This window comes from Sus scrofa, chromosome 1, assembly GCF_000003025.6.
Source record: "Sus scrofa isolate TJ Tabasco breed Duroc chromosome 1, Sscrofa11.1, whole genome shotgun sequence".
In the NCBI taxonomy this organism is placed as follows: Eukaryota; Metazoa; Chordata; class Mammalia; order Artiodactyla; family Suidae; genus Sus; species Sus scrofa.
The window spans coordinates 269,403,848-269,431,696 of NC_010443.5; the positions used below are offsets into that span (position 1 = coordinate 269,403,848).

General features: G+C 56.2%; 1 protein-coding gene across 3 annotated transcripts in view; it reads left to right on the top strand.

Moving 5' to 3' along the window:
• The window catches only part of PTPA (protein phosphatase 2 phosphatase activator), a 29,690-nt gene extending 2,072 nt beyond the window's left edge, over nucleotides 1-27,618 (top strand). The window contains exons 2-10 of one of the 3 annotated variants that reach the window (XM_001926077.6): nucleotides 3,391-3,488; nucleotides 7,017-7,103; nucleotides 11,106-11,231; nucleotides 13,165-13,282; nucleotides 15,149-15,248; nucleotides 16,863-16,987; nucleotides 17,848-17,948; nucleotides 22,306-22,413; nucleotides 26,143-27,618. In XM_001926077.6, the coding sequence (XP_001926112.3) occupies nucleotides 3,391-3,488; nucleotides 7,017-7,103; nucleotides 11,106-11,231; nucleotides 13,165-13,282; nucleotides 15,149-15,248; nucleotides 16,863-16,987; nucleotides 17,848-17,948; nucleotides 22,306-22,413; nucleotides 26,143-26,220 (941 nt within the window). In that variant the 3' untranslated portion in view covers nucleotides 26,221-27,618. Of the gene's footprint in view, nucleotides 1-3,390; nucleotides 7,104-11,105; nucleotides 11,232-13,164; nucleotides 13,283-15,148; nucleotides 15,249-16,862; nucleotides 16,988-17,847; nucleotides 17,949-22,305; nucleotides 22,414-26,142 lie in introns of all 3 variants that reach the window. The other 2 variants (XM_005660513.2, XM_021069959.1) reach the window with 2 other exon arrangements.

Below are 27,849 nucleotides of genomic sequence, written 5' to 3' on the forward strand. Positions count from 1 at the left end.
ACCAGTGGAAAGAACCACTCAGACAGCGTAGTGGAGCGAACCTTGGATCTTGGAGTTACAGAGACCTGTCTCTCCCTGGCATGTCGTAGCCTCTGTGAGCCTGTTTGCTCAAGAGGGGGCTCCTGTACCTTCTTGACAGTGTTACGGTGTGGGTTCTGGAGACGATGAGGGCAAATCATGGGACGTGGTGGGGAGTCGGTAAACGTGGCTTACTCTCATCCTTCCCGAGGTGGTACAGGTCGAATGTGTAGCCAGGTTCCCACACGGTAGATGATAATAAATACTCCCAGGAGCTTTTTGAGGAACATCTCTAAAACTCTGGATGTTTCCATCTTTTTTTTTTTTTTTTTTTTTTTTTAAGGGCAGCACCCATGGCACATGGAAGTTCCCAGGCTAGGGGCCTAATCGGAACTACAGTCCATGCCACGGCCATCACAACGCAGGAGCCAAGCCACATCTTCGATCCTATACCACAGCTCATGGCAACGCTGGATCCTTACCCCACTGAGCAAGGCCAGGGTTCGAACCCACATCCTCCTGGATACTAGTCAGGTTCGTTAACCACTGAGCCACGGCAGGAACTCCCTGGATGTTTCCCTCTTATACTGAGAGGTTGTAGGGATCCAGCTGTCCTGTGGCATCTTTGTCGGAGATGGAAGTTGAGGCTGGAGAGGCTGTGGGTTTGACTTCGTTTATCACAGTTCTCGCGTTTGAAGACTGTTTTTTGTTGTTGTTCTTTGCTTTTATTTGGGATTGTGTGTGTGTTTCATCAGTGATTTGGTGCAAAACTTCCAACAAAGCCTTTCCTCTGGCAGCAGGGCCTGGCCTGGGGGTTTTCCTCCCTGTGAAATATTGTTAGGAGTTCTGTCCCCTTTTGGGGAACAGTTCTCTCAAACTTAGAAGAGGGCTCTTGTTCCCAGAGATCACTTATTTGCAAGTTGATAATTTGGGACGTGGAAACATTTTCTCATAAAAACAATGCAGTTAGGTCACCAGCCTGACCTACAAAGCTTTTTATTTAGCATCTTAAAGTAGCAATTTGCTAATGGTAGAGTCCTCAATTTGAGGTTCTGGGAACAGGACTTGCAGAACAGGTGGGAGGAGGAAGAGAGTTTCTGGTGTCTTTTGGGGCCCCAGTTTGAATTTTGAATTAGGCGGGGTTTGCCTGGTTCTTATCCCACATTCTTTCTCCATCTCCTTAGGTCTCCTGGTACTTTTCCTTTCCTCAGGACCTGTCCAGACAGTCCCCCAAATGTCACATGTTCTAGAAGTCCAGTACACTATCCATTGAGCCACGGATGTGACATGTTCTAGAACGTACTTAGGTTCTTGCTCCCTTTTCTCCATGCAGCTGATGTGAGCTAGGTTTAGGGGGATGGCAGTGGGGCAGATTTATACTACATTGTGAGTGACTGATAGTCTTTTACTCTTCTTGGAGTTTTCATTTTTAGAGGAAGGGGCTTACTCATCTGACGAATCTCCACTAGTAGGTTCAGGTCCACAGGACCCAACCCCAAAGCTTTGGGCCTAGGTGTATTTTGAAATTAGGAGTTTTTCAGATTTCAGAAAGCAGTGTTCCATAATCAAACAAAAAGGTTTATGCAGCAAAACATAAATCCCTACCAGGTGGGAATGTTCTTATATCACTTTAGGTTTAAGTTTTCCATCAGTTGAGTTTGTGCTAGACTTACTTTGAGTTTTTAAGAGTTCCCATCCTAGCTCAACGGTTAACGAACTTGACTAGCATCCATGAGGACACGGGTTCGATCCCTGGCCTCGCTCAGTGGGTTAAGGATCAGGTGTTGCCGTGAGCTGTGGTGTAGGTCACAGACATGGCTCGGATCCCGAGTTGCTGTGGCTGTGGTGCAGGCTGGCAGCTGTAGCTCCAATTTAACTCCTAGCCTGGGAACCTTCATATGCCACGGGTGTGGCTCTAAAATTACAAAAATACCATATGCTAGTTTGTGTTTTTGATTTTTTTGGCTACACGCTAGGCATGTTGAAGTTCCCTTGCTGGGGAGCCGAACCCACACTGCAGTTGTGGCCTACATCTAGCTGTGGCAGCACCAGGTCCTTAACCTGTTGGCCATAAGGGAACTTCTGTGTGCTGGTTTGTGATGGTAATATAAGTAGTTTAGAAAATGGAAGTCCCTTATAAATCTTACTTTCTAGAGATGACTATTAACTTTGGTGTTTAATCCTTTAGATATTTCCAATGCATATGCTAATAGGTATATGAATTATTTATATTCGTATGTATAAAATTATAGTATGTATAATGTAGTGCAGTTTTTTTTTTTTTTTCTTTTTTGGCCACCCTGCAGCTAATATAGTGCAGTTTTCTTTCTTTGCTTATTAATATCTAGGTTGTTTTTCCTATATCAGTAATTTAGGTTTTATTCTTCTTAAAAAGCTAAGATTTCCATCATGTAGGCATGTCATTAGTTACCCATCGCCTCACTGTTTCTAATTTTTTTTTGATGCCGTAAGCACCTTTGCATAATCAGATGTGTACCTGGGCACATCTGAAGGGTTGATTCCTCCTGTTGGTTCAATGGGTTTTACTTCAAAAGGCAGTACTGAGTTGCCCTCTCAGCAGATTCCTGCCGTCTAAGACTCCCACCAGCAGTGAGAGTTCATGTTTCCCGTCCACAATCAATGCCAGATGTTTTTAATCTGCCAACCTGATTTAGAAAAGCAGTCTCATCTAATTTACATTTCTCTCCTTCTTCGGGAGGTTGGTAATTGTTTTCCAAATGTTTATTGGCCTTTTTTTTTCCCTCTTATTTATTTATTTATTTTTTTGCCCTTTTTATTTGTTTGTTTTTAGGGCTGCACCCGCGGCATATGGAGATTCCCAGGCTACGGGTCTAATCGGAGCTGAAGCTGCCGGCCTACACCAGAGCCACAGCAATGCCAGATCCGAGCTGCATCTGCGACCTGCACCACAGCTCATGGCAACGCTGGATCCTTAACCCACTGAGCGAGGCCAGGGTTCGAACCTGCAACCTCGTGGTTCCTAGTCAGAGTTGTTTCTGCTGCGCCACGACTGGACCTCCTCCTCTTATTCTTTGACTTGCATGTTTACATCTAAAAGGTCAACTTGGTTTTTTTCCTAACCTTTCTGCCTGGCGGAGGAGCAGGAGGAGAGGGCACGGCAGAGCCACTGGACATATCAGTTGTTGAGGGGATTGCCAGTACCGTGTGGCTTCTTGCAGAGTAAGGAGAGGCAGGAGGCCAGTGGGTTTGGCCTAACAAGCCAGTACTTTATCTGGGGAGTATGTGTCTGGTTTACTCCAGGGCTTGGGTATTGGGGTCTTGGTTTAAAAGTGTGTCTGTTGGGAGGGAGGATTCTATTAATCTGACTGGTTTTTCATTTTCTTTGTCAAGATTCTTTGGAGGATACCCCTCCAGCCACTCAGAACTTCATCATTCCAAAAAAAGAGATCCACACTGTTCCAGACATGGGCAAATGGAAGCGTTCTCAGGTACCAGTGGTGTTTGCAGTCTGGGGTCAGAACTGGGATGAGACCCTTGGGCCTTTTCTTTTCTTCTTCTTTTTCCTCTTTTTTTTTTTTGGCCACATACATGGCTTGTGGAAGTTCCTGGCCTAGGATCAAACCTGAGCCACAGTAGCCACCCAAGCTGTTGCAGTGACAGTGCTGTACCACAAGGAAACTCCTTGGGCTTTTTCAAAGATAGTAGTTTTCTAGGCCTTATTTGAACTGTGAGCTTCTGACCCTTTTTACTTTTGGAGCCAGAGGTGTTTAGAAGCTAGAGAGAGGAGTTCCCATCGTGGCGCAGTGGGAATGAATCTGACTAGCATCTGTGAGGATGCGGGTTCAATCCCTGGCCTCGCTCAGTGGGTTAAGGATCTGGTGTTGCTGTGAGCTGTGGTGTAGGTTGCAGATGCAGCTCGGATCCTCTGTTGCCATGGCTGTGGTGTAAGCCAGCAGCTGTAGTTCCGGTTCGACCCCTAGCCTGGGAACTTCCATGTGCTGAGGGTGCAGCCTTAAAAAGCAAAAAAAAAAAAAGGGAAGCTAGGGAGAGAGTTGACAGGGGAGCTGGCTGTCTCTTCCCTCTCAGGGTCTGTACTCAGAGAATTTTAATGGGAAGTTCTCTAGGCCAGGTGAGGATAACTCTGGAGAGTTCTGCTCCTGATCTGGTAAACCATCACCCCTGGGGTATTATTGTATTGGCTGAATGCCTGAAATGATGGAGGGGTCCCTGGGAGCCAGCGTATCAAAGGGGGAGAGGTTTACCACCTGGAAACCTTGGCCAGGAAGGCGGCTGAGCCTAAAAATACCAGGGACTTGGGACCCCAGCTTTCTGTGCTGCTCAGTCTCCATGGAAGGTGGAAGATAACAGCTTGTGCCTCCCAGGCTTCTGGGACAGGCTGTGGAAAGACTGGGACCAAGAAAAAGAAAGCCAGTTTCAAGTCCCCAGGGTAGGCCTTGAGTCCAGCTCCAACTAGTTGCCTACAGCGGGTTTGGTCAGTAGGGGTTGAGGGTGTCACTTGTATAGAAGGGCAGGCTCGGGGGGTCCTAGCAGGCTTAGCAGGTTCTCTATGAGGAGTCTGCTGTGCTTCCATTGAGCCCCAGCCCTACCACTGCCATGTCCTGGCCTCAGTGGGGCTTGGGGTCATGCCAGCCTCTCTGGCTCTTCTTTCACAAGCCTGCCATTTAAATATCTCCTGATGGTTATTGTGTCTTTTCTGAGCTGTGTTCTCAGCCAAGTCTTTACCCAGATAAAGTCCATTAGCTGCCCAAAGGACATGGTTTGAGTCCTTTCATCACCTTGGTTGGTCTACCTCAGGTTTCTCGACCTCAGCACTATTGACACTTGGGGCAGGTAATCCCTTGTCATAGGGCCACTATGAGCACTGCAGGATGTTGAGTCGCATCCCTGGCCTCTACCCACGCAGTGCCAGTAGCACCTCCCTTCAGTTTTCCCAGCTGGAAGGACGTGTCACAAGTCCACTGAGAGCCGTAGGCTGGGATGAGAACCACTGCTCTTCCCTGCGCCTGCAAGAGTGTCTGACCAGATGGGGCTTTAGTTCCTTGCTTTTCCCTGGACATTTTCCAAAGAGGATTGGGTATTTAGATGTGCCAGGTACTTCAGCTCATTTAGTCCTCACAGAAACTTCTGGAGGTGGACTCTGTGGTCATCTCCATTTTGAAGGTGAGAAAACTGAGGTCACGAGGTGAAGGAATTTGTCAAGATGGTACCATGGGTGGTGTAGAGGAGAAGCCAAAGATTCCTGTCCAGGGCATCTGGCTTTCGAGTCCCAGGGGTTAAAGTCCCTGTGTTCTAGGCCACAGGTTGGCAAATGCTTGCCTGCCAGCCCACTCTGGCCTGTTTTGTAAGTGAGGTTTTATTGGGAGACAGCCATGTTCACTGGTTTACGTTCTGTCCGTGGCTGCTACATGGGCAGAGTTGAGAATTTGTGAACCAGACCCCTGTGGCCCTTGGAGCCGAAAATATTGACTATCTGGTACTTGGCAGGCAGAGTTTGCCAACCCTGGTCTAGGCATCAATGCTTTGGGGGGAGTGTATCTTGACTAATATCTTATGAACGCCTTTCACTCTTTCTGAAGCTCATCAGTCAGGTGCATGGACCTGCTGCGGCAGACAAGTGACTGTGCTGTGGCCACAGCAGTTCACCAGGTAGCAGAGGACAGTAGCCCAGGGCGTGGACCTGGGGTCAGAGACGTGAGGGCTGGAGGTGCAAGGCTGCCATTTTCTGTTCTCGTGACTTAGGCAAATGCCTGACCTGGCCAAGCCTCCGTTTCCATGAGTTTGGGATGGTTTGGAGGCTCGAATGGTATAAAGCCAGAAGAGCACATGGCCCAGGGCTAGGCTCTGGGGAGTCTTACTGAGCGGTAGGCTTGATTATGACGGCGGCTGTGGTGCTGGTGATGGTGTTGGTGGAGCCTTTGCACCCAGTCGCATTTAGAACACCCCAGTTTTCGCCACCGAGAGACGGGAGCCACTGGGAACACAGGCCGTGGAGAGTGACACTACCTCTGGCATCCCAGTGTCCTTCGCAGGAATGACGGTGGGCACTGGTGCAGTCAGGGCGGGGACTCGGGTTGCCCTGGGCTCGGGGGGTGAGCCCCGGGCCTGCCACGGGGCCCTGCCTTTCCCCCCACAGCCATTCCACGGCCCGGCGAGAGGGTCCTGGTGCAGGGAGCTCCCTTCCCGGATCCTGAGTGCTTCTTCTCAGGGCTCACTTCAGCCTGCCGTGGAGGCCCCGGCGTCCTTGAGACTGAGATAAGGAGGAAGAAAGACAGTGAGAGGCCCCAGAGATGAGGAGCAAACCAGACCACACGGGAGTTGCTGGCTCCCAGGGCCTGCGCCGCAGTGCCTTCACCTTCCTGTGTTGGCAGCGATGTGCCGCCCGGCGGGGACGCTGAGGATGGGTGCGCTGGGAGGCCTGGCCATGGCAGAAGACAGCCTCCTCTCCTGGGAGCGGGGTGTCTGCGCTGCAGGCACACAGCCTGCCTGGTGGGCAGAACATGGAGAAAATGACCAGAGGACGGACCCCTGGCGCTGTGGTGCAGCGGTGGCGTACTCGGCCACTCAGCTTTGGCGTTTAGCTGCTGGGTCCTAGCTCCATGTCTGATGAGACCTTCTTGATCTTAGGCAACCTTGGACAAGTCTCTTCCCCTGAAGCCTTGGTTTCCTCATCTGTAAAATGGGCACAGTGTTAGTGTCTACCTCATGGGGTGCTTGTGTAAAGAAACTGCCGGCAGCAGTTGCGAGCACACGGTAAACTCTGGCTGGAGGTCCAGGTGTCAGTGTGGTGACTGGCCTGCTGGTGGTTTGGGATGGAGGACGAGGTAGGGTACTTGGCGTTACCTTTCTCCTGCTCCTGTTACTGGGGTCGGGGTGGGGGTGGTGGTGGTGGCAGCTTGGAGCCCTTTGGTACCCGAAGGGAGTTGGGGGCTGGCCAGGGTGTAGAGAGTAGGGGTCTGGTGCCCCCCTTCCATCTTTGCTCCCCCTCTTTGTGGCAGGCATACGCCGACTACATGGGATTCATCCTCACCCTCAATGAAGGCGTGAAGGGGAAGAAGCTGACCTTTGAGTACAGAGTCTCCGAGGTGGGTGCCTGGGGAGTCGAGAGCGGGCCTTTCCCAAAGCAGCTCCCAGAACCCTCTGCAGCGCCAGGGCAGAGAACGAGATACCCAGACACGTGTGCAGTTGACATCTTGGTGTCTACATTTCTAAGATTTCTAAAAATCTTTGAATAGATGTGCATTTATAAAATTGGGATCAAGGTAAATATGCTCTTATAGCCTGCCTTTTTGTTAACTGGTGTCTTTATGTAACTTTTTATTTTTTCTAAGGTTTATTTATTTATTTTTGTCTTTTTATGGCCGCACCCACTGCATATGGAAGTTCCCAGGCTGGGGGTCTAATCGGGGCTGTAGCTGCCCGCCTGTACCACAGCCACAGCCATGCCAGATCCGAGCTGCTTCTGCGACCTACACCACAGCTCACGGCCACCCTGGATCGTTGCGACCCCCTGAGCGAGGCCAGAGATCGAACCTGTGTCCTCATGGATCCTAGTCGGATTCCTTCCTGCTGCACCACAGCGGGGCCTCGCGTGTGACTTTTACATTAGGCGTGATCGCACTGATCCTCTCGTGGTTCGTGAGCGTGATGACTGCGCGTCCACGCGCCTGCGTGACTTGCCTCCCTCGGACCCGGGCACGGCATCGGCCCGCCGCCCATCTGACGTGAAGGAAAAAAAATGACCCCAGAAGAGGTCAGCGTGCTCACCGAAGAGCTGCTGATAGGAACGTGTACGACGCTGGTGAAAAGCTGGCCTCTTCCTGTGTTCCTTCCCGTAACCGGCCCCCAGGGGCGGCCCCCTCTTAGCCGTGTGGGGACTGTCGTCCAGACCTGCCGAGGGAGCTCCTCTGCCGGGTCGAGCCGGGCCCCCGCTGGTCTAGACGAGCCCCAGCTGTAGACCTGGAGGTGGTTTCCTTAGCAGCACCGCTCCGGACAGCCGCACCGAGAGCTGGGGGCACTTGGATTCACTCCTCGAGGTGGAAATGCCCAGTCGAAGGGCACAGACTACATGGTGGGTTTTCTTTGGCTGTGATTCAGAACCAGGCTTGTTTACAGAGGAGGTCAGGGGCTGTGGGGTGGCTGATACCCACGGGCAGGTGTGGTCTTGCGAGCTGTTTGCTCCTAGCACTGGGTCCCAGCCTCTAGTGGCCTCTTGGGTTCTTGCCCCAGGCTGCCTGGAGCCCCCCAGAGCTTTATCTTATCTCAGACACCAGGGCCCTGAACAGCCTCTCCCAGTGCCTTGACCACCCAGCTCTCTAGCCATAGCTTTGGCCCGTCGGGTAAGGCCTGGCCCTGCCCTGGCCCAGTTCCTCCACTTGTCGCAAGGCTAGCACAGCCTTCATGTTCCTGGACCCTGTCTGGCTGCTGCTGGGTGCCGAAGTCCTGTTCAGTCACTGCGGGGAGCCGGGCCTGTGCTGCGGATTGATAGCCTTCTGTTGGGAGCTGGCCCACCAGTGACTTCGTGGGTTCCTCTTGGGCCTGCCCAGCACTCTGGGACTTTGGCTGTGGACATAGATGGCTGGGGGAGAGCTCCTCCTTGAGCCTGGGTGAGGGACACTCAGACTGCTCAGTGGACCAGAAGGCAGTGGGGCAGGCCAGTTACAGGAGAGTGTTGTAATTCCCCAAGCAGGTCCTGAGCTGCCATTTCCTCTCAGTTCCCGTAACTGGCCCTGAGGCTTTGTTCGTAGATGTTCCTACCAGTAGGTGTTATCTTAGCCCAAGCAGTGCTTTAGGCAGGATTGCAGCCTGGTGAAGTGCTTGGGTTCTGGAGTTTGGGTGTTGGTGACCTCTCACTTCTGAACTGGGTGTCTTTGTTCCCTGTGACTCCGTCTCCTTATCTGTCAAGTGGGAAGCGCCACAGACCTCCCTGTGGCCCCCAGGGTGGAGTCACTAAGATCCCTCGTGTGGGTTTTCTTAGCATAGTGCCCGGCACAGACTAGATGATATTATCATTACTGGCTTTTTCTTTTTTTTTGTCTTTTTGTCTTTTAGAGCCATACTCATGGCATATGGAGATTCCTGGGTTAGGGGTCCATTCGCAGCTGTAGCCACCGGCCTATATACCACAACCCCAGCAACATGGGATCTGAGCCGTGTCTTCGACGTACACCACAGCTCACGGCAACGCCGGATCCTTAACCCACTGAGTGAGCCCAGGGATGGAACCCACATCCTCATGGATGCTAGTGGGGTTTGTTAATTGCTGAGCCACAATGGGAACTGCTCCTTTTTTTTTAGGGCCGCACATGCGGCAAATGGAAGTTCCCTGGCTAGGGGCCAGATCAGAGCTGCAGCTGCTGGACTACGCCACAGCCACAGCAGTGCAGGATCCGAGCTGCATCTGTGGCGTACAGTCCAGCTCACAGCAATGCCAAGGGGACAGGTGAGGGTGATGTAGTGAGATTTAGACCTCTGTTTAGAAGACTCTCTTTCCTTTTGAGAGTATGTCTGCCACCCTGTTCTTTGGGGGTTAAAATTTTTTATTTTTGTAAAATAAAGGTGTTAATAGATAGGCTTATTTTTGATTATTATTCCGTTTTTTTTTTTTTTTCTGGCTGCGCCTGTGGCATGCAGCCACAGGTTCGAACCTGTGCTACAGCAGGGATCTGAACCACTGCAGTGACATCCCCAGATCTTTAACCCACTGAGCCACAAAAGAAGCTCCCTGTTTGATTTTTTTAAATGAGGGCAGAATTTAAAATTGGCAGGTAGAATATTGGAGGAAATTTCACTGGTCCAGAAAATCCAAAAATGAAGCTTTGGTTCAAAGGGAAGGAGGGTGGGAGCTCTTTCTTCCCCTGCTGTCCGCTCCCAGCGGCTTCAGCCCGCAGCCCCCTCCCCCTGCTAGCCCAACAATAGAGGCAGCCCCCTGCATTGGAAAAGCGAGCCTCTAGGAGCCCCTTAATTATTCATTGGTGCAGCTGAACTAGCAGCTGGGGCCTGGCTCCTGCCAGCCTCGGAGCCCCTTCCTTACCCCTTCAGTGCCTCACCCGAGGCAGTATCTGGGGAGCCGGGCCTTGCTGGTGCTTCTTGGGGCCAGGATCACTGCACCCTCCCTTCTAAGTCCCATTTGCTGCTTGAGGTCAGGTTTGCTCTGTCCTTGTCAGCTGTTTCTGGTGACCTGGTTTTTCACAAAGCCAGCTCTGGCAGTGCGTTTGGTCACATTTCAGCGAGCCAGCTTTATGCTCCCCTGACACTCGGCCACAGCTGGGTGTAAAGAGAACTCTTGCCTCTTCACAAGTAATTGTCCTCTCCTCCCAGGTTAAGGATCCTGCATTGCCTTGAGCTGTGGTGTAGGTGGCAGATGTGGCTCAGATCTTGCGTTGCTGTGGCTGTGGTGTAGGCTGGCAGCCACAGCTCCGATTGGACCCCTAGCCTGGAAACCTCCATATGCCTTGAGTGTGGCCCTAAAAAGCAAAAAAAAAAAGAAAGAAAAAATGTTGATGGGTTCCCCTCACCCATCCGAAAGTAGAGTGTTTCTATGAAACCTTTTGTAAGCTGAAGTGGCATAAAGTGAAAATTTTTCAGTTAGCAAAAATAGGTACCAAAGCTACCTGTCTTTTATAAAAGTTAAGTGGTATAAAGCAAACTTTCAAAAAAAAAAAGCGGGGGATACCTGTAGTGTTTATTTGTAGTTGGCGGGGTTGCTCGTCGTTTTGTTTTCTTCCTTTTTACGTTCTGTTTTTGATGATGAGCAGGTGTTGTGTCCTAAACAGGAGAGCCCAGTAAAAAGCAGTGAGGCGGTCAGGGCTGCAGCTCGCGCCTGTCCAGCAGCTCCTCCTGGATCCGCTGGCTGGAGAAGCCGAGTGCGGAGCCACACCTGTCCTTCAGCCAGCCTAGTGCTGGCCCTTTCTGTAAAGTTCCCTGTGTCCCCGGGCCCCTCCTCACATTCAGGATGGTGGGAAAGAGAGGGGACAGCAGCACGTAGTGCCATGTCTCGTGGTTCGTGTCCAGCAGCAGCTGGGACTTCCCTCTGTGGCTCTAGCTCAGGGCCACTGGTCCTTGTGGCTTTCTGTTTGCCCCTGCAGGCCATTGAGAAACTGGTCACTCTTCTCAATACGCTGGACAGGTGGATTGATGAGACGCCTCCGGTGGACCAGCCCTCTCGATTTGGGAACAAGGCCTACAGGACCTGGTACGCCAAGCTTGACCAGGTGAGGCTGCCGCAGGACAGGCTCGGGGGCTGGGCCGGGGGGAGAGCCTGCAGGTACCAGAATCCCTGGGGAGTTTGTTAACATGGCAGTTCCACTCAGCGGAAGTACAAATGCATTTACCCTCTGCCCCAGCTGAGCTCTGGGAACCCCATGGGTACACAGTCCTCTCCACAGGGCTGGTTGGTAGGTCGTCGTGGGTGGCAACAGATTGATTGAAAGAGCCCCAGTGTCCGCCTGCAGTTTATGATCAGTTAAATAAACCAGTAAGTCCACCTGCGGAGTACTATGCAGCTCCGAGAAGGGGTAAGGAGGCCAGTAGGAGACTCGGGAAGGGACTGAGACTCACGCCAGCCCCTCGGTATCCAGGAGGCATTGGTCCAGGGCTGCATGGGTGCTCAAGTCCCTTATATAAAATGGGGAGGTTTGGCCCATCTTCCATTTTTCTGTTTTGTTTTGTTTTCTTTTTTTAGGGTTGCACCTGTGGCTTATGGAAGTTCCCGGGCTCTGCCACAGCCATAGCCAGATCTAAGCGGCATCTACTACCTACACTGAAGCTTGCGGCAATGCCGGATCATTAACCTGCTGAGCAAGGGAGGCCAGGGATCGGACCCACCACATGGATACTAGTCAGGTTCTTAACCTACTGAGCCACAGTGGGAACTCCCATCGGTCAGCCCTCTGTATCTATGGGTTCTGCATCCACAGATATGAAGGGGTGGCTGTGCTGTTAGGTTAGGGAAGAGCTGCGGTATGATGCCCATGGCAAGCAGCCTTTTGGTATGAAAGAGGGGAAACTCAAAAAGGTATGTTTGTACTGCCCACTTTGCACTGGAAGGATACATAAGAGGCAAAAAAAGCTGTGGTTTCTTTCTGAGGGTTGTGGTGGGGGGGTGGATAGGAGGGGTGGAGTGAGACTTCTTAATGCATCCTTTTTGTAATATATTTATTTTTGAGTCATGCAAAGGTAATAATCTGTTTGAAGCAAACAGAAAATAAAAATTAAGGATAGATACCCCCTCCTTAGAAAAGCAGAGTCTGTAGGTCTAGGGTGGGGCCTGGGAAGCGAGATTTTCACCAGGTCTCCAGAAGAGTCTTGTGCCAGGCCTTTATAGACTGAACGTAGAGAAGGTTGGGTCCCAATTTCTTTGACCCAGTGTTTTCACGTGGAGCAGAAGGAGGTCCCAAGGATCCAGCCAACCACCGTTCTCGCCTAAGAGCAGCCCAGGGCTGCCTCTGGACCCTCAAGATAGCACCTGGGCCTTTTTTTAAATAAACATTCTTCTTTTGTTGTAACTTAGGAGAGAGCTGACACATCATAGCCGTCCAGCTCGATAGATCATTAACACGTTTTTAATCCTTACGTCTCACCCGTATCAAGCCGTAGAACATTCCAGCACAACCCTTGTGCCCCTTTCTAGTTGATGTCCCCCAAACGCTTCGGATTTCTATTCTGTAGGTTGATTTTGCCTGTTTCTGAGCTCCTGTAGATGTCTGGCTTCTTTGCTCAGCATGATGTCTGTGATTGACCTGCGGTGTGCAGACCGGCTGTGTAGTGTCACGGGGTGAACACAGCCCAGTTTATCCCCGCTGCTGTTGGTGGACCGTTCAGTAGTGGGTTGTTGGCACGTTTTGGCTACTGTAAATAATGCTGCCGTGAACATCCTTATATACCTCTTTGGTGGGGGTAGGGCACAAACTCCCTGGCTGGGAGCATGGGAGAGAGGCCCTCTCTGGGGATGTTAGTGAGTTACTCGATGGGAAAGTCGAATGGCTTCTTTGCAGATCCCTCCTGTCTTGCCCTCAGAACCATGTCCCCTGGAGGGGAGGGTCAACAGAGGACAAGCCACTTCCAGCCAGATGCTGCCTCTGGGCACCTGCCCACTGGGATGCTGCCTAATCTGCTGCCACCACCTTGTGTCTCTTGTGTTATCAGGAAGCAGAAAACTTGGTGGCCACAGTGGTCCCCACCCATCTGGCAGCTGCCGTGCCTGAGGTGTCTGTTTACCTGAAGGAGTCAGTAGGGAACTCCACGCGCATCGACTACGGCACAGGTACCTGCCGCTCCCGGCGCTTGCTTGGCTTCACCGCGGTCCCTTCTTGGGCTGCCTCCTCTTTGCCCTGGGTTGTCTGGGGTTGAGGATGCCCTGAGCAAGCAGCCAGTGGGGCCAGCTGGGGGCAGTGCTGCCGGTGCCCGGATGCCTGGTGCTGCTTCTGTGGCTCTGGCTTGGTCCACCAGGGGGAGCTGGGGCCACACTAGTGGTGGCTGTGAGAGCAGCGCTGATGTCTGGTCTTGTAAAGATGGCCTCCCTTGCGAGCTTATGGTCATCACCAAACTAGTAATTTATTGAGCACGTTCTATGTCCTAAGACAGCCGCTTAGAGAAGCCTTGAGAACTTAAAGGGCCTGGTAGCCTCTGGCAGTGTTGTGGCACATTGCCCTTAGCCACGCAGTACCCTTGAGAGGAAGCAGTATGGGGACCTTAGAAGGGGGCTGTTCTCTAGGTCAGGGCGGCTGAGGAGAGTTCCTGCGTTGCCTTGCCTTTCCACCCCGAAGCAGGCAAATGCAAGAGCTGCTGCTCTCTTGGGCTTGTCCCTGACTCAAGAGAAGTCGAGGCCACAGAGGCAGGCCTGGAGAAGGGCCCCCTTGGACCTGCACTGGGGAGAGCTTTGTGTCTGCTCCCCTGATGCTGGGGAACAGGCTGATCAAGTGAGACTTTCAGGGGTGGAGCTTTAACTGAGACTAACCAGCCAGAAAAGATCTGGAGGGGAGCGTGGCCAGGTCAGCAGGAACTGGGTTTTTCTTCCTCTCTCAGATGCTCTTAGGTGTGGGTGCAAGAGTGACGCTCGCCCGTGGCTGATCATGAGCAAAAACTGGAGGTGAAAGCAACAGCTTATAAGCTTTCCAGGTCTTTGGAGGGATCCTTGTTCTGCAGAAATAGGACGGAAAACCACTGAGATAGTCTCTCCTCCCCTGCCTCCAAAAATGTTTTTTTTTAATGACACCATGAACCATGGCATTTGGTCCAGACTTCAGCCAGTGGTTTTGTCGTGCTGACCATTTTTGTTTGAGAGGACTGGGAAGGGAAAGGGAGTGCCTTTTGACCCTGCACTGTGGCCATACCTGGGATGTGACCATGGGTAGAAGCCTTCAGTTCCTCCTAGTGCTCTTAGGATACAGTCTGAGCTTTTTCCTGTGGCCGTACATGCCTGTCTGATCTCCCACCTCATTGCACTGCCCTGTCTCCCTTGCTCTCTCTGCTTTAGCCAGACTGGCCTTCCTAGGAGACTTCAAAAAGACCAGTTTTTTCCTTGCCTCAGGGCCTTTGCACATGCTGTTTCTCCTGGCTAGAATGCTTGTCTTGCTTTTCTCACTTGCTGTGCCTTGCCAGCTCTTACTCATCTTTCAGATTAAATGTAAATTTTGTAGGGAAAGCTTCCTAACCCCTTATGTCAGGGCCCCCCTGTGGGATATCCTCCAGTTGCCACCCCATCCTTCTCCTTCAGAGCTGGATTCATAGAAGTGGTTGTATATTTAATGTCTGTCATCCTGGTACATCATAAACTGTCAGTCAAGGGCAGGGACATGTTTGCCTCTGTCTCCCTACTGGCTGCCATGGACAGTGACTGTCCCTATAGTAGATGCTCAATAAATAGGGTGGAACTGAAGATGAGTTACACCTCAAGATGCAGTGTGAGTACTGTTTAAGAAAGCAACAGCCCTGGGCTTTTAGGACTAGAATAACAGCACTGGCAGCTCTTAAAAGAGCCTCGGTCTTTCCGGATGGGGCGAGGCCCCATGGTCTCCCTGTCGACCCCCCTCCTTAGAGAGGAGTTAACAGTGATTTGGACCCTGGTGAGACCAACATCTGTCCCCCTCCTTCTGGAAGACTGTCAGCCTTGGCTCCTTTTCTCCCCCAGGACACGAAGCAGCCTTTGCTGCTTTCCTCTGCTGTCTCTGCAAGATAGGGGTGCTGCGGGTGGACGACCAAATAGCCATTGTCTTCAAGGTGTTCAGTCGGTGAGTGAGAGGAGGGCAGGGGGCTGGCTGCCAGTGGGAGGGGGAGCCAGGGGGCTCTTGCCTCTTGGTGGCCGGCCGGCTGGAGAGGGCTCCCCAGTGGCTCTTGGTTCTCTTGTCCCGTCCTACATCCTCATCAAGCCCTGAGTGTGAATGCCCTCTGACAGGTTCAAATTCAGGTAAAGACAAGTGAGAGCAATGTTACGACGACTGCTCATGCTTCCGTGGTGTTTACCACATGGAGGCACTTTCTAAGCGCTTAATGTACGACTTTTTTTTTTTTTTTTTTTTTTTGGTCTTTTTGCTATTTCTTTGGGCTGCTCCCACGGCATATGGAGGTTCCCAGGCTAGGGGTCGAATCGGAGCTGTAGCCACTGGCCTACACCAGAGCCACAGCAACTCGGGATCCGAGCCACGTCTGCAACCTACACCACAGCTCACGGCAATGCCGGATCGTTAACCCACTGAGCAAGGGCAGGGATCGAACCCGCAACCTCATGGTTCCTAGTCAGATTCATTAACCACTGAGCCACGACGGGAACTCCTAATGTACGACTTTTTAAATTCTCACGACAACGCTAGGAAGCGGCAGCCTTCACTGCCACTTTCTAGACGAGGGAACTGGGCATAGAGAGATCAGGTCTCTTCAGTAAGGTCACAGCCAGCTGAACCCAGGCAGTCAGGCTCTGACCTGCTCCCCTCACCACCTAGACCGCCTGCCCGGCCGCCGCCGAGTGTGTCTCAGGCACCAGAGGGCACGGACGTGTCTGCCCCGGCCGTGCCGGCCCTGCCTACGTGGCAGCTCTGTGGGTGGTGCTGGCACAGCCCAAAGGGACCTAGAGGTTGACCCCATCAGCTTTCCTGGGGGCAGCCAGAAGTGAGAGGAGCTGCGGCTCCTGCCCAGGCTCCTATGCTGTCAGGAGTGGGTGCCCTCACCCGCTCTCCCTGGTGGCGTTTTGCCCCTTTCCAGTGCCAAAAGGAGGCTGAACGGGAGAGAAAACCACGAAGTAACATTGTTTTCTGTTTTATTTTACTTTATTTTATTTTTTGCTTTCTAGGGCTGCACCCACGGCATATGGAGGCTCCCAGGCTAGGGGTCGAATCAGAGCTGTAGCCGCCGGCCTACACCACAGCCACAACAATGCAGGATCCGAGCCGTGTCTGCGAGCTACACCACAGCTCACGGCAACGCCGGATCCTTAACCCACTGAATGAGGCCAGGGATCGACCCGCATCCTCATGGGTGCTAGTCAGGTTTGCTGACCACTGAGCCACAAAGGGCACTCCAAAGCAACCTTGTTTTTGTTTTTATTTTTTTATGGCTGCACCTGCAGCATATGAAAGCGTCTGGGCCAGGGACTGAACCTGAGCTGCAACAACATCTTGAGCCGATGCAGTTGGATTCTTAACCCACAGCACCACAGTGGGAACTCCTAAGCAAAACTGTTTAGAGACAGACTATCCGCTGATGCATAACTCGGGGGTGTAGGTTTTAGTTGAAACGGAGACCTGTTACCCACCGAGGTGGTTATTTTGGCCTCTTTGGTTCCCTGCGGCCGGAAGGGTTGAGACTTGCTCCTTTTTGCCACCTCCTCCCTTTCCCACTCGCCCATGCAGGTACCTTGAGGTTATGCGGAAGCTCCAGAAGACGTATAGGATGGAGCCAGCTGGCAGCCAGGGCGTGTGGGGCCTGGACGACTTCCAGTTTCTGCCCTTCATCTGGGGCAGTTCGCAGCTGATAGGTACTGAGGGGGGATGGAGCCCCACCCCTGGCCCCCCTCCCTTCCCTCCTTCCCAGGGCACACAGTGACAGCTTGTAAAGCAGGCATTAGACCCGCTATTGACGGAGGCTGCTGGCTGCTGACCTTCTGCCGCAGCCAGCGTGGCAGGCCGGGGGAGGCGGAGGCAGAGCGCCGCCGAGATAATGGAAAGTGACACGGGCTGGAGCAAGGGCGCTCGCCTGGCGCATAATGGACTGGTGTGAAACGCGCCTGGGCTGCTGGCAGCAGCTGCGGGGTTTTATGTTGAAAATGAGGGGTTCTTTTGACTCGGTGACCAACGTCATCTGCTGTTATTATCGAGCCGTGCTCAAGGCGGCCCATGGGGGAGTTGCCGCCAAGTGCTGGGCCATGGGCTGCTCGCTACAGGCCCGCTCTGGTGGTGCCCCCCACTTTCCATGGGCGAGCTGCCGTGGGTGAGGGGTCCTGCTCTATTTCGATGTGGGATTAACTGCCTGTAAATCATATTAATAAATGCCCATTTTTTAAGTACTTGCCCCGTGCCAGGCATGGCTCTAAGTGCTTCAGGTAGATCAGCTCAGGGACCCCGGGGAGGGATCTTGGCCAGCACACCCCTGACTAACACTTAGCTGTGCAGGCACCATGCCCAGGGCTCTCCCGTGGTCCTGACGGCCAGGCAGGTGCTGGTCTTAGCCCCGCTGTGCAGATGAAGAAACCGAGTCACATGGCTGGAAGGAGGCAAGGTTAAGTGTTGGGGCCCATGGCCGGGCGTGGCCCTGGGGCGGGTGCAGGCAGCGCTGTCCGTGGTGCCCTGGGGGTGCGAGTACCTGGTTCTGAACCCTGGGGCTCTTTGCTGTTTCTAGACCACCCGCATCTGGAGCCCAGGCACTTCGTGGACGAGAAGGCGGTGAATGAGAACCACGAGGACTACATGTTCCTGGAGTGTATCCTGTTTATCACGGAGGTGAGCGGGGAGACCCCGGCAGCCTCCAGGCTGAAATGAACTCGGGCTGTGTTCTGGACAGAGGAGCTGGAGCTGCTGTCTGACGGAGGCAGGGCTGGCCCCAGCAAGGGGTTATTGAGAAGGAAGCCCGGCCCGGCTTCTCTGAAGGGTTCAGCCACCTCCGACTGTCCAGGCTCTCTTCCCCCACCTCAGTGGTCTGGGCTTTCCACTGGAGCTGACGGGGTGAGACTTGGTCCTTAACTGGACGTGGTGACCGAGGCTGCAGGTCTGAAGGGTGGGTGGGTGGGTATTGCTGGGGGTGGGAGGGTGGCAGCATCTTGCAGATGGGGCCCACAAGGTGTGTGGAGCTGCGTGTGTGTGGATGTGTGGGATGGAACCGTTGCAGGAGTCAGAGAGGCGGGAGCGAATACCAGAACGATTTCTGCGGACGGGACAAACTTCTCTTAGATCCTGAGGACAGGGGCCAAGTGAAATCCTGGAAGTGAAAGTGAGCAGCCCGGACCCCCAGCCTACCCAGCAGGGGTGGTTAACCGGGTGCTGTTGTCCTGCTAAAGTGGGTCTCCCACAGTGCAGCCTTGGGCTGCTTCCTCAGGGTCACCTGGGCAGCTTGTTAAAATGCGTGTTCTTGGGCCCCACCTCAGCTTTCTGAATCAGAATCTTGGGGGGTGAGAGCTAGGAACCTGAATTTGAGCACACATACCAGGTGACTGCGCGGAAGTCGGGACCCACTGCTCCCTGGGCCTGTCTTTTGGGAAGTGGCAAGACCTCTCATCCTCCCTGCCTGGTGCCCTCCCCCACCTTCCTAAGGGTGCCACGACTGCCGCCTGGAGAGGGTCTTGCTCCCGTTCTCCCCCACACAGTCCTGCTGGCCCCAGTGCTGTCCCTGGCACACTTGCAGACCCCTGCCTGTGGGGGCGGCTCTCTTGGCTGCCCATTCTGAGCCCCCTGAAGAGGGAGCGCTCCCTGGTTAAGCAGCCGTAGCTCCAGGCTCTCCTGGTCAGCATTCGGCTCAGGCCTCCGCCACACTCCAGAGGCCAGAGGGGAATGACATGTTTTTCTAAGTCAGCAAATGAAGCCCATCCTGACGGCTGGGCGGCCACCGCTTCATTCTGAGATCTGCTGCCTTCAGCACTGTAGCAGCCCAAGGTCAGAAGGACTCCGGGGCAGCCTGGCTCACTGCCTTGAGAGCCAGTCACATGCTGCTCTCTCCAGAGGGGAATGGGAGGGTCTGCGGAGCCAGGGAGACCCCGCGGAGCAGGGTGGGGAGCTGGGGTGGCTTTGCTGGGGGTGGGAGGCTGAGTGTTTTGGCTCCGCCTGGTGGCTGGCCAAGCCCTTGGGTCCCTGTCAGTGACTCACAAGGAGAAAGGGCAGGCCGGAGGTCAGGGAGGATGGGAATTGACTCCAGGTTAAAACTCTGTATTTTTGTTTGCTGCGTCGTGCTGGTTTAAAAACCCAAAAGCCTTCCGGAAGTTTAGGTTTCGGTTCCTCTGCTAGAGGAAATCCCACAGTGGCCACTAGGTGGCGCTAAAGACACATCGAACTGGGAGGAGGTTGTAGGAGCCCTTGATGGAGAGGCCTGACCTGGGAGGAGGCCGGCAGGCCCTGGAGTTCTTGGTTGTTCCGCACCCTCTCTGCAAGGCCTGGTTTGCACTTTGGGTCTTGGTGCCTGGGCATGGTGGTAAACATTGGGCGCTCGCAGGGAGTCCCCCAGAGCTGAGCTGCGGTGACTGGCGGGGGGCCCCCTCTCACCCACCTGGCCAGCCTCGAGCCGGCTGGCGTGGTTCCTGACGGCAGCACCCATGATGCTAGTTTTCCAGAGTCTGGGCCTCACTACCCAGACCAGGCTTTTTGCAGTTGCTCTAGTTGGTGGTGAGGGAGGCCCGAGGCCCGGTGCTGGGACTCAGGAGGCCTGGCTGGCGGCCTGCGCGGAGCTGTGTGCGCTCCGGTCTGGCAGGGGGCAGTGTTGCCTCTGGAGACCCAGGGATCACTAGGGCTGGTGCAGCTGGGGGGTTAAACCCACAAAAAGTTGGAAATGAAACCAGCCTGGGACCTGCCCCGGTGGCCCTGAGCATCCCGCACGAGGGACCTCACCTTGCAGGGCTTCTGCCGCCTCAGGAAATGCAGCCCTGGCGCCTTTAAGAGCCCAGGGCCGGCAGGAAAAGAATTTCAGTTTCAATCTGGCTTCTAAATTTGGAGTTTTGGGAAGGGAGGGATCAGATTTCAGCTGGAAGGGAAGGAGCTGACAGGAAGGCGCTGTGTAGAGCCTCCCCCCGTCCCATCCCCCCTCAGTTACTGACAGAGGAACCATTTACAAAAGGCCGATTCTCCTGGGAGTGGAGAGGCAGGAACGCAGCGTCTGTGAGTAATTTCCTGCTCAATATGGCTGCTCTGACTCACTCGAGTCCCCTGGGGTCACTGCGGGACTGCAGCTTGCTTGCTCGTTCTCGCTCTTTCTCTTCTCCCTTTGTGGCTAGAATGAGCTAATTTTTTTTGTCTTCTCGACCCCAATTCCTTTTCCCCCTCATCTGTTTTCCTTTCCAGAGTTGCAGAGGCTCCTTCTGAAGGACTGGGGGGAGACCTTGGGACGTGAAGGCCGGCAGTGGGGTGGGGCGGCGGGGGGGGGTCCCTCGAGAGAAATAGCAGCTCTGGCCATGGAGGGAGGGGGCCGGGGCCATGGGGGGGCTCCGGAGCTCGGGCCTCCCCTGGCTCTGCCAGCAGGCTCCCCACTCCGTGCCCCTAGTGGGCGAGGCTGGCCCAGCAAGCAGAACCTCGGGTTTCCGCCTGTCCCTCGGCCGGCCTTGGCCTCGGAGCCCTTGCTGAACAGGCCTTGGAGCTGCGGCTGCGACAGAGCCGGCAGCACGCCTCCTGGGTGGTTTGCACACAGGGCCCCGTCCAGAGTGAAACTGGTTCCACAGCTCCAGTGACCCCTGAGCTTCTCAGGGCTGCGGCCCGGATGTGTGCGAGTGCGAGATGGGGCTGGAGCCTCGGGAAGGGGCGGGGGGGGGTGGAGCCTGACCGAGTGGGACCTTGGGAACAAAGCTCCTGAGAAGGCCAAGCCCCTACGGGCTGGGGGCTCCTGGCTGCCTTCCTGGAGGAGGGAGCCTTAGAGAGAGGAGGGAAAAGATGCTGGGTGAAGGGACCGACTGGCCCAGGAGAAGCCCCGTGGGGGCCTAGAGCTGTGGCCTCACTGCTGGAGGAAGGAGTGCTTGTTTTTGCTACTGAGCTGCTTGGGGGTTGCGACAGGCTTTTGGGGATCTTGGACCAGGGGAGGGAGATGACAAGGGTAAAACGGCAACTCTCTTGACTTGGATCTTACAGTTTTGTTTAGAGTTGCCTTTACTGGAGAAGGGAGAGGCTTGCGGGAGTGGTTAGCAGGCCAGCCCGCAGCCGAAGGGTGGGGGGCGTTTGTGCTCCTGAGCTCCTGGAGAGCCGGTGTGGGACCCATCCTTTCTCCCTGAAAGAGTTCTCCCCAGCCCTGCCTCCACCCACAGCCTCTTCTGGAACCTTCCACCTGCTCGAGGTCCAAGTCTGCTTTCTTGCCAGCTTGGCCTCTTTGCTTTTCGGACTCTCTCTTCTGAAGCCTGGGGCTCAGGGTGCTGAGCCCGTGCCCCCAGCCTCAGTGCTGCCTATCAGCCGGGGTGGGGCGGTGTTGAGAGGGACTTTGAGCTGTGGTTGGTGAAAGCAGATGTGCTGGCCTTGAGCTGTCCGAGGATTCCCCGAGGGTTCCCCGTCTCAGCGGCGGTTTTCTCATGTCGTGGGGACCCACTGGGCTCGCTGCAGAATGTCTCTCTTCCGAGAGGAGGGGCCAGGAATGGACCTATCTTTGCTCTCGCCTGTCCCTTGCTGTCCCCTCCCCGCTCTCCTGCCAGGTTAGGCTGGCTCCCTATACAGACCTTCCTCCCGAATCTGTAGCAGGTGCCCTCTGGCCCACCTCTGCCCCCCTTCCTTCCTCCCTCCCTGCCACACAGAGGGCAGTCAGAGGCCTGGGTTTGGTCTGGGCCGTCCCCCAAGCCCACCCTCCCTTGGCTCTTCCAGCCCTGCCTGTGGCAGGCCAGAGGGACCGTCTCTGGTTCGTGTCTGTGTGTGTGTCTCTGGTGCATGTCTGTGTATGTGCGTGCGCATCCCATAGGCAGATGCTGCAGCCTGGGCCCCAGGAGTGAGTGTGTGCTCATCCGTGTGTGTATCCATGTGTGTTTGCGTACGTGTGTATGCGTGGGCTTGCATCTTGCATGTGTGCGTGCGTGTGCGTGCGTGCGTGCGTGCGTGTGTGTGCGTGTGTGTGTGTGTGTGTGTGTCAAGGAGCCGGGGCTGGCTCCCAGGAGGCCCACCCCTCCAGCTTGTGGGCTCTCTTTTCCAGATGAAGACGGGCCCCTTTGCGGAGCACTCCAACCAGCTGTGGAACATCAGTGCCGTCCCGTCCTGGTCCAAAGTCAACCAGGGTCTCATCCGCATGTACAAGGCCGAGGTGAGGGGGGCTGCCTGCGTTCCGGGTCCTGGGCTGCTGCTCCCCCCACCCCACCGCTTTGCTCTGAAGCTGGGAGCAGCTCCTCTGACGCTTGAGGCCTCAGAGTCAGTCTATGGGACGGGCGGTCCCCAGAAGCGCTGGATTGAGGCCCAGCTCAGCCCTGTGACTGAGGCAAGGCCCTGCTGCTCAGGGGGTCTCTGTTCCCACTTGTCACGTGGCTGAAGGCCCCTCTCAGCTCTGTCTCCTGTGGGAACACGCACACGAAGACGTGCTCGGGGAGGGGTTAGATCCTCGGAGGCCTCACCCAGAGTGAGCTGCTCCAGCGCTGGTGGATCTGAGCGCGGGGAGGGTGGGAGGTCTTGGGGGTCGGGCTCCCTGTCCTCCCTGCTCTCAGATGGGTGAGGCTGCTTTTCCGGAGCTCGCCCTGCTGCGAGGGGCTCCCGCCTTCTCTGCTTGCTCTGTGCTCATCTTCCGCGGCATCCTCCCCGCCAAGGAGGTGGTTTTTTCTCTGGCAGGTAGGGAGGAGGCATCCTCCCCACCCCCCGCCTGTCCTTTCCACAAGCTCCTTCCACACCCGGGGCAGACCACTCCTGCAACCGCTTGACCCTTGGCACGGGAAGGGCCTGCTGCGAAGTCCCTCACCTGGAGCAGTGGGGTCCCAAAGTCCCCGGCTGTGGGTCTCAGGTGTTGCCTTGCAGGTGCCCCTCTCTTGACCCTTGGCCATCCCTCTCCTGGGAGCGGGAAGCCTCCCTACACCCAGAGCTCCCTCACACCCCGGCCACAGAGGCAGAGGAGCAGGGAGGAAACGGTGGAGGGGCGGGTGCAAGGACAAGCACTGCGCGGCCCTGAAGGGGTTAAAGGCGCTGGACCTGACCGGGCCTGGCCTAGCTCTCCCTTCCGCCCTCCCCCTCCCCTCGGTCCCCTTCCTCTGGACTTCACATCCTGTGTTTAGGTTCCAACCCACATACCTCTCTAATCTAGAGGCGCCTTCGCTGCGGCTGGGGCTGGGGCTGTGCGGGCTCCTTCCGGCTGCAGCCCGGCCTTCCACGCTGGCTCTCCTGCTTGGAGAGCGTCCTGGTCCCTGCCCCAGTCCCACAGTAGGTGTGGATGGGGAGCTCCCCCCGCTGCGGGGGGGTACGGCACGGTGGTGGTGGTGGGGGGGGTTGTGCACAGCCCTCTCCAGCCTCCCACCCCCACACCCCCTGTGTCACAGGCAGGACTCTTGGGTGCCTTTCCTGCTTGGGACCTTAAATGCTGTCCTTGCTGCAGACTCTCGCTTGAATGACCGGGGCCCTCAGGGCAGAACAGGAGCCCTCGCCCCCTACCCCTGCCCACTCCTTTCTGAGCTGACAGAGGATGAGGGAGGGGCACATTAAGAGTAGAAATGGTGATGGTGCCACACAAGCCAAACAGCCCGGTGTGAGAGTTGTCATTGTTTCGGTGGATGTTGGACACAAGGAGGTCAGTGACTGCGAACTCCAGGAAGCGGGAGTAGCTCACCCAGAGCCTCTCCTGGAAGCGGCAGGTTCCAGCCGGGCGCCATGTGGCGGCCAGGCTGCTCTCTGGGACAGGGCTGGAACTCGCTGGCATTAGGTTAGGGACACCGAGTCTCCGTGGCGTTTGGCACTCATTTGTAAGTTGCTAGCAGCTAGCCAGGGGGGCGCGAGCTCCTGGCACAGGAGAGCGAAGGAAGGGCTCGCTTTTCCTGGAGGAGGACCTTTGAGGCCCACCAGTATATTTTTTTCTTTTTTTGCTTTTTAGGGCCGTACCTAAAGGTACGGCATATGGAAGTTCCTACGCTAGGGGTTGAATTGGAGCTGTAGTTTCCGGCCTACACCACAGCCACAGCAACGCCCGATCCTTAACCTACTGATGGAGGCCAGGGATCAAACCTGCTTCCTCACGGATACAGGTTCATTCCACTGGGCCACGATGGGAACTCCAGGGGCCTACCAGTCTTGAAGTCCAGGAGGGGCTCGGCAAGGCCAGAGCCACCAGCCAGACTCAGCCGCCACAGAGGCCTGGCTGGGCCTGGCATCAGGACTTGGGACCAACTGTCTGCGTCTCCACACTGCCTGCCTTGGCCTTTTGAACTGAAGAACCAGATGCTTCCCGGGGGCCCTGTCTTTGCTGAGGGCTGGCGTGGGGCTGGCGCGCCCTTTGGAAGGGCCCATCCAGGCCCAGAGAGCCCCTTCTCCTGGATTGCTGGGACCTGAGGGGCCTCCAGCTGGCTGGTCAGTGTGAACAGGCTGAAGCTGTTGCTCTGCTCAGGACGTGGGTGGGGCCCAGGCCCAGGGCGCTGGGAGGAAGGCCTGGCTGGAGGCTCCCTCTGCTGTTGCCCTGGAGCCCCAGGCTTCCTTTGTCCCAAGCAGCCCTTTGCCTTTAGCCCGGCTCCTGCCTCCAGTGGCCCTGGGGAAGCTTGTTCTGGGTTCCACTGGCCCCTCTCCCTAAGCCTCTGGCCTTTGCAGCTTCTCAGGCCCGAGAGCTAGAAGCAGATTGACCTTTGACCCTTTCTGGAATTCCTCAGCCCTGGGGGGGGGGCCCTTCTGACAAACTCCTACCACTTCCTCCATGACATAAGCACAACGGCAGCTGCCTTTGCTGCTGGCCCGGGTCTGCTGCTGCTCCTCCTCCCGCCCCGGGGACCACCCCCGCTGCCCGCTCCCCACTTTCTGTCTGCCTTCGGTGGCCTGGGCTCTGCTCCCACACAGAGCTTTGTGCCACCTCCCTCCATGGTGCAGAGAGACTCCCCTCCTGCTCACCTTGTGGCCCCTTCAGTCTTGACACAGGGGGCTGGGGTTGAGGCGGGGCCTGGGCCGGGGAGCTGGAGGGGAGCAAAGCCTCCGAATGGGACTTTCACCCTCTCTGAGTCCACCCTAGCCAGGAGGGGCATGTTCTGGTTGTTTCTGTGGCCAAAAGTATGAGAAGAGGCGGATCCTCAGGTGCCTGGGGCTGCTGCCTGAGAGCTGGCAGTGACTAGGGCCTGTGGCGGGCAGGCACAGGGGGCACGCAGTCAGCCCTGCCCCTCTCTGTTTTCCCTCCTCTGCTGGGGCCCGGGGCTGAGACCCGGGGAGGAGCGCCACCCCCAGCCCCGCTGTCCCCTGTCCCCTGTCCAGTGCTCTCCGTCTCTAGCCTGCCTGGGGCCTCTGGGTGGCCTGGGGCAGGGGTTGCCCGTTCTCACTATTGTGCTCTGGAGCGCCAGGACGCCTTTTTCAGTCTGAGAGAACCAGAAACTGGGAGAAATGGGCCTTGGGCCCTTCGCAGGCTGGGGGCCCAGTGTCCCCACACCTCTTCCAGGGCTGGGACCTGGGCCAGGGACCCCGTGATCTGGAGGGTTCTTCACACCTCTGGTCTCTAGCTTGTTGCTCTGGGCCAAGTGATGTCACTTGGCTGTCTCTCTTCTGGCTCGGCCTGGGGGGGTTGGGCGGCCTTCTTTTCCTCTCTTCCCCCGCCCCCCACTCTCATTACTTGGGGAGCTTGATTGTTGTGCACTGGGGGTCTTTGGGGGGGCGGTCAGGAACAGGTGGGGAGCTTTGCCCTTCCCCAGAGGCTGGGGGCTGCTCTGAGCCTGGGCCGAGGCCTGGGCCCTGGATAGACACCTCTAGAACCACATCGGTCCGGGCCTCCAGGGTCATCCAGGGGGCCCTTGGAGGCCCGGGAGGCCCGGCAGGCCTTGGCAGGGCTGCAGCACGGCCCTCACCTGTCTGCTCTGCCCCTCCTTCCTCGCAGTGCCTGGAGAAGTTCCCCGTGATCCAGCACTTCAAGTTCGGGAGCCTGCTGCCCATCCATCCCGTCGCATCGTGCTAGGGGGGGCCCACTGCCGGCCGTCCAGGCTGCAGTTCCTATGCCCGCCCCCCTCCCCGGCTGCAGCCCCTCCCCACCCCCTCCCTCTGTTCTTTGTTCGACAAGAGGCTGTTTACTGGGGTGGGTGGTGAGCGTGGGGTTGAGGGAGGCTCAGGGCATAAGGCCGAAGGACCCAAGTTGGGAGAAGTGACCAAAGTGTGGCCAGTTTCCTGACTTCCCCTGGGGTGGATGGGCAAGGGAGTGGGGGGACAGGGGCCCTGGGCCCACCCCGCCATCTCCTTCCTGTCCCGTCCCGTCTGCGACCCCGGCTGTTCCGGGCCGCTGTGGGGAGGGGGTGCATTGTGCCCTTGCCATGGCTCTCCCTTCCCAGGTTGCCTTTCTTGGGGTTGGAGCAGTCGCTCCCCACAGGGTGGGTCAGTCTCCCAAGCCATGTTCGGGTGGGTGTCCAGGTGTTCTAAGGGCTGGAGGCCAGCCCGGGGTGGGGTTGCCAAGGGAGAAACAGTGGCTCTTCTGCTGGGGACCCTCCCAGTTCCTTCTCACGGCTGCCCCTGGGCCTGTGGGCACCTGTGTCCAGTGCCTCGTCCTTGCTTTTCTGCTCTTGGGCCCTTGGCTCAGGGGTAGCCTCTGGAAGCTGCCCTTTGGGTGGGCTCCAGGCTTCTGGAAGGGCCCCGGCGGGCTTGCCCACCAGTGCATTGCGTGAGGCCTGCTTTTTCGGAGCTCTCCCCTGCTGGGAGAGGGGGTGGCAGGAACTCTGGAAGGGTGGGTGCGGGGGACCCGGAGAACCTGGGCCCCTCTCGGCCCTCTTGTCTGCTGCTCCTGCTCCGCACTGCTGCTGCTTCCCCAGGCCCTGGCCCCATTTCCCTGCCCCTCGGCTGGGTGGTGGCTGCATGGGCAGCAGGAGGGCTCTGAAAACAGCAGTCTGCTCCCTTGTCCTGCTACCTCCCCAAACTCGCCTGCTGGCGTTCCAGGAGGGGGCCGTGGTGGCCCCTCGAGCCTAGGCTTGGGCTCCGAGGATGGGCAGGGGCTGGGCCGGGCAGGCTCACCTGGGGCTGAGGGGCTGCTCCCAGGCCTGGCTCCTATTGTAGACTCCCCTCTGCCCGTCCCCCATCTCCGCTGTCCCTCCTGGCAGCTGGATGCACACACCTTGGGGAAGGAGGAGCACCCGAGGAGCACAGTTCAGGGGCTTGGCCTCTGGTCTGGGCCGATGGCCTGGGCAGAGGCTGGGGCAGGAGCCGCAGGGTCACAGAAAGAGTTTTCCTAGGAGAGGCTCAGTCCTGCCTCCCCGCCAGGGTCCAGACCACCGCCTCGCTGGCTCCTCCTCCCCTCTTTCCCCTTGGGTCCCCCTCAGCCCCTGGCGTCTTCTTTGCTGTTCAGATTAAAGCCTCTGTTTTGCACCTGTCACCAGCGTGAGGTGTGTCTTTTCATGCCCTGCGCTCATTTCCTCTCCCCACGACAACTTGTCCCCCATCCAGTCCCCTTCCCTTGGGCCGTGGGGTCTGGGGCTTGAGCTGTTTGAGCTCGGGTCTGGGTCCAGCCTCTCCTGGGCAGCAGGAAGGCACCTGAGTGGGTAATGGCCGCCTCAGCAAGCTCGAAGCTGAGACCTGGGTTCAAGTCCTGCTTGTCTCCCCCCTC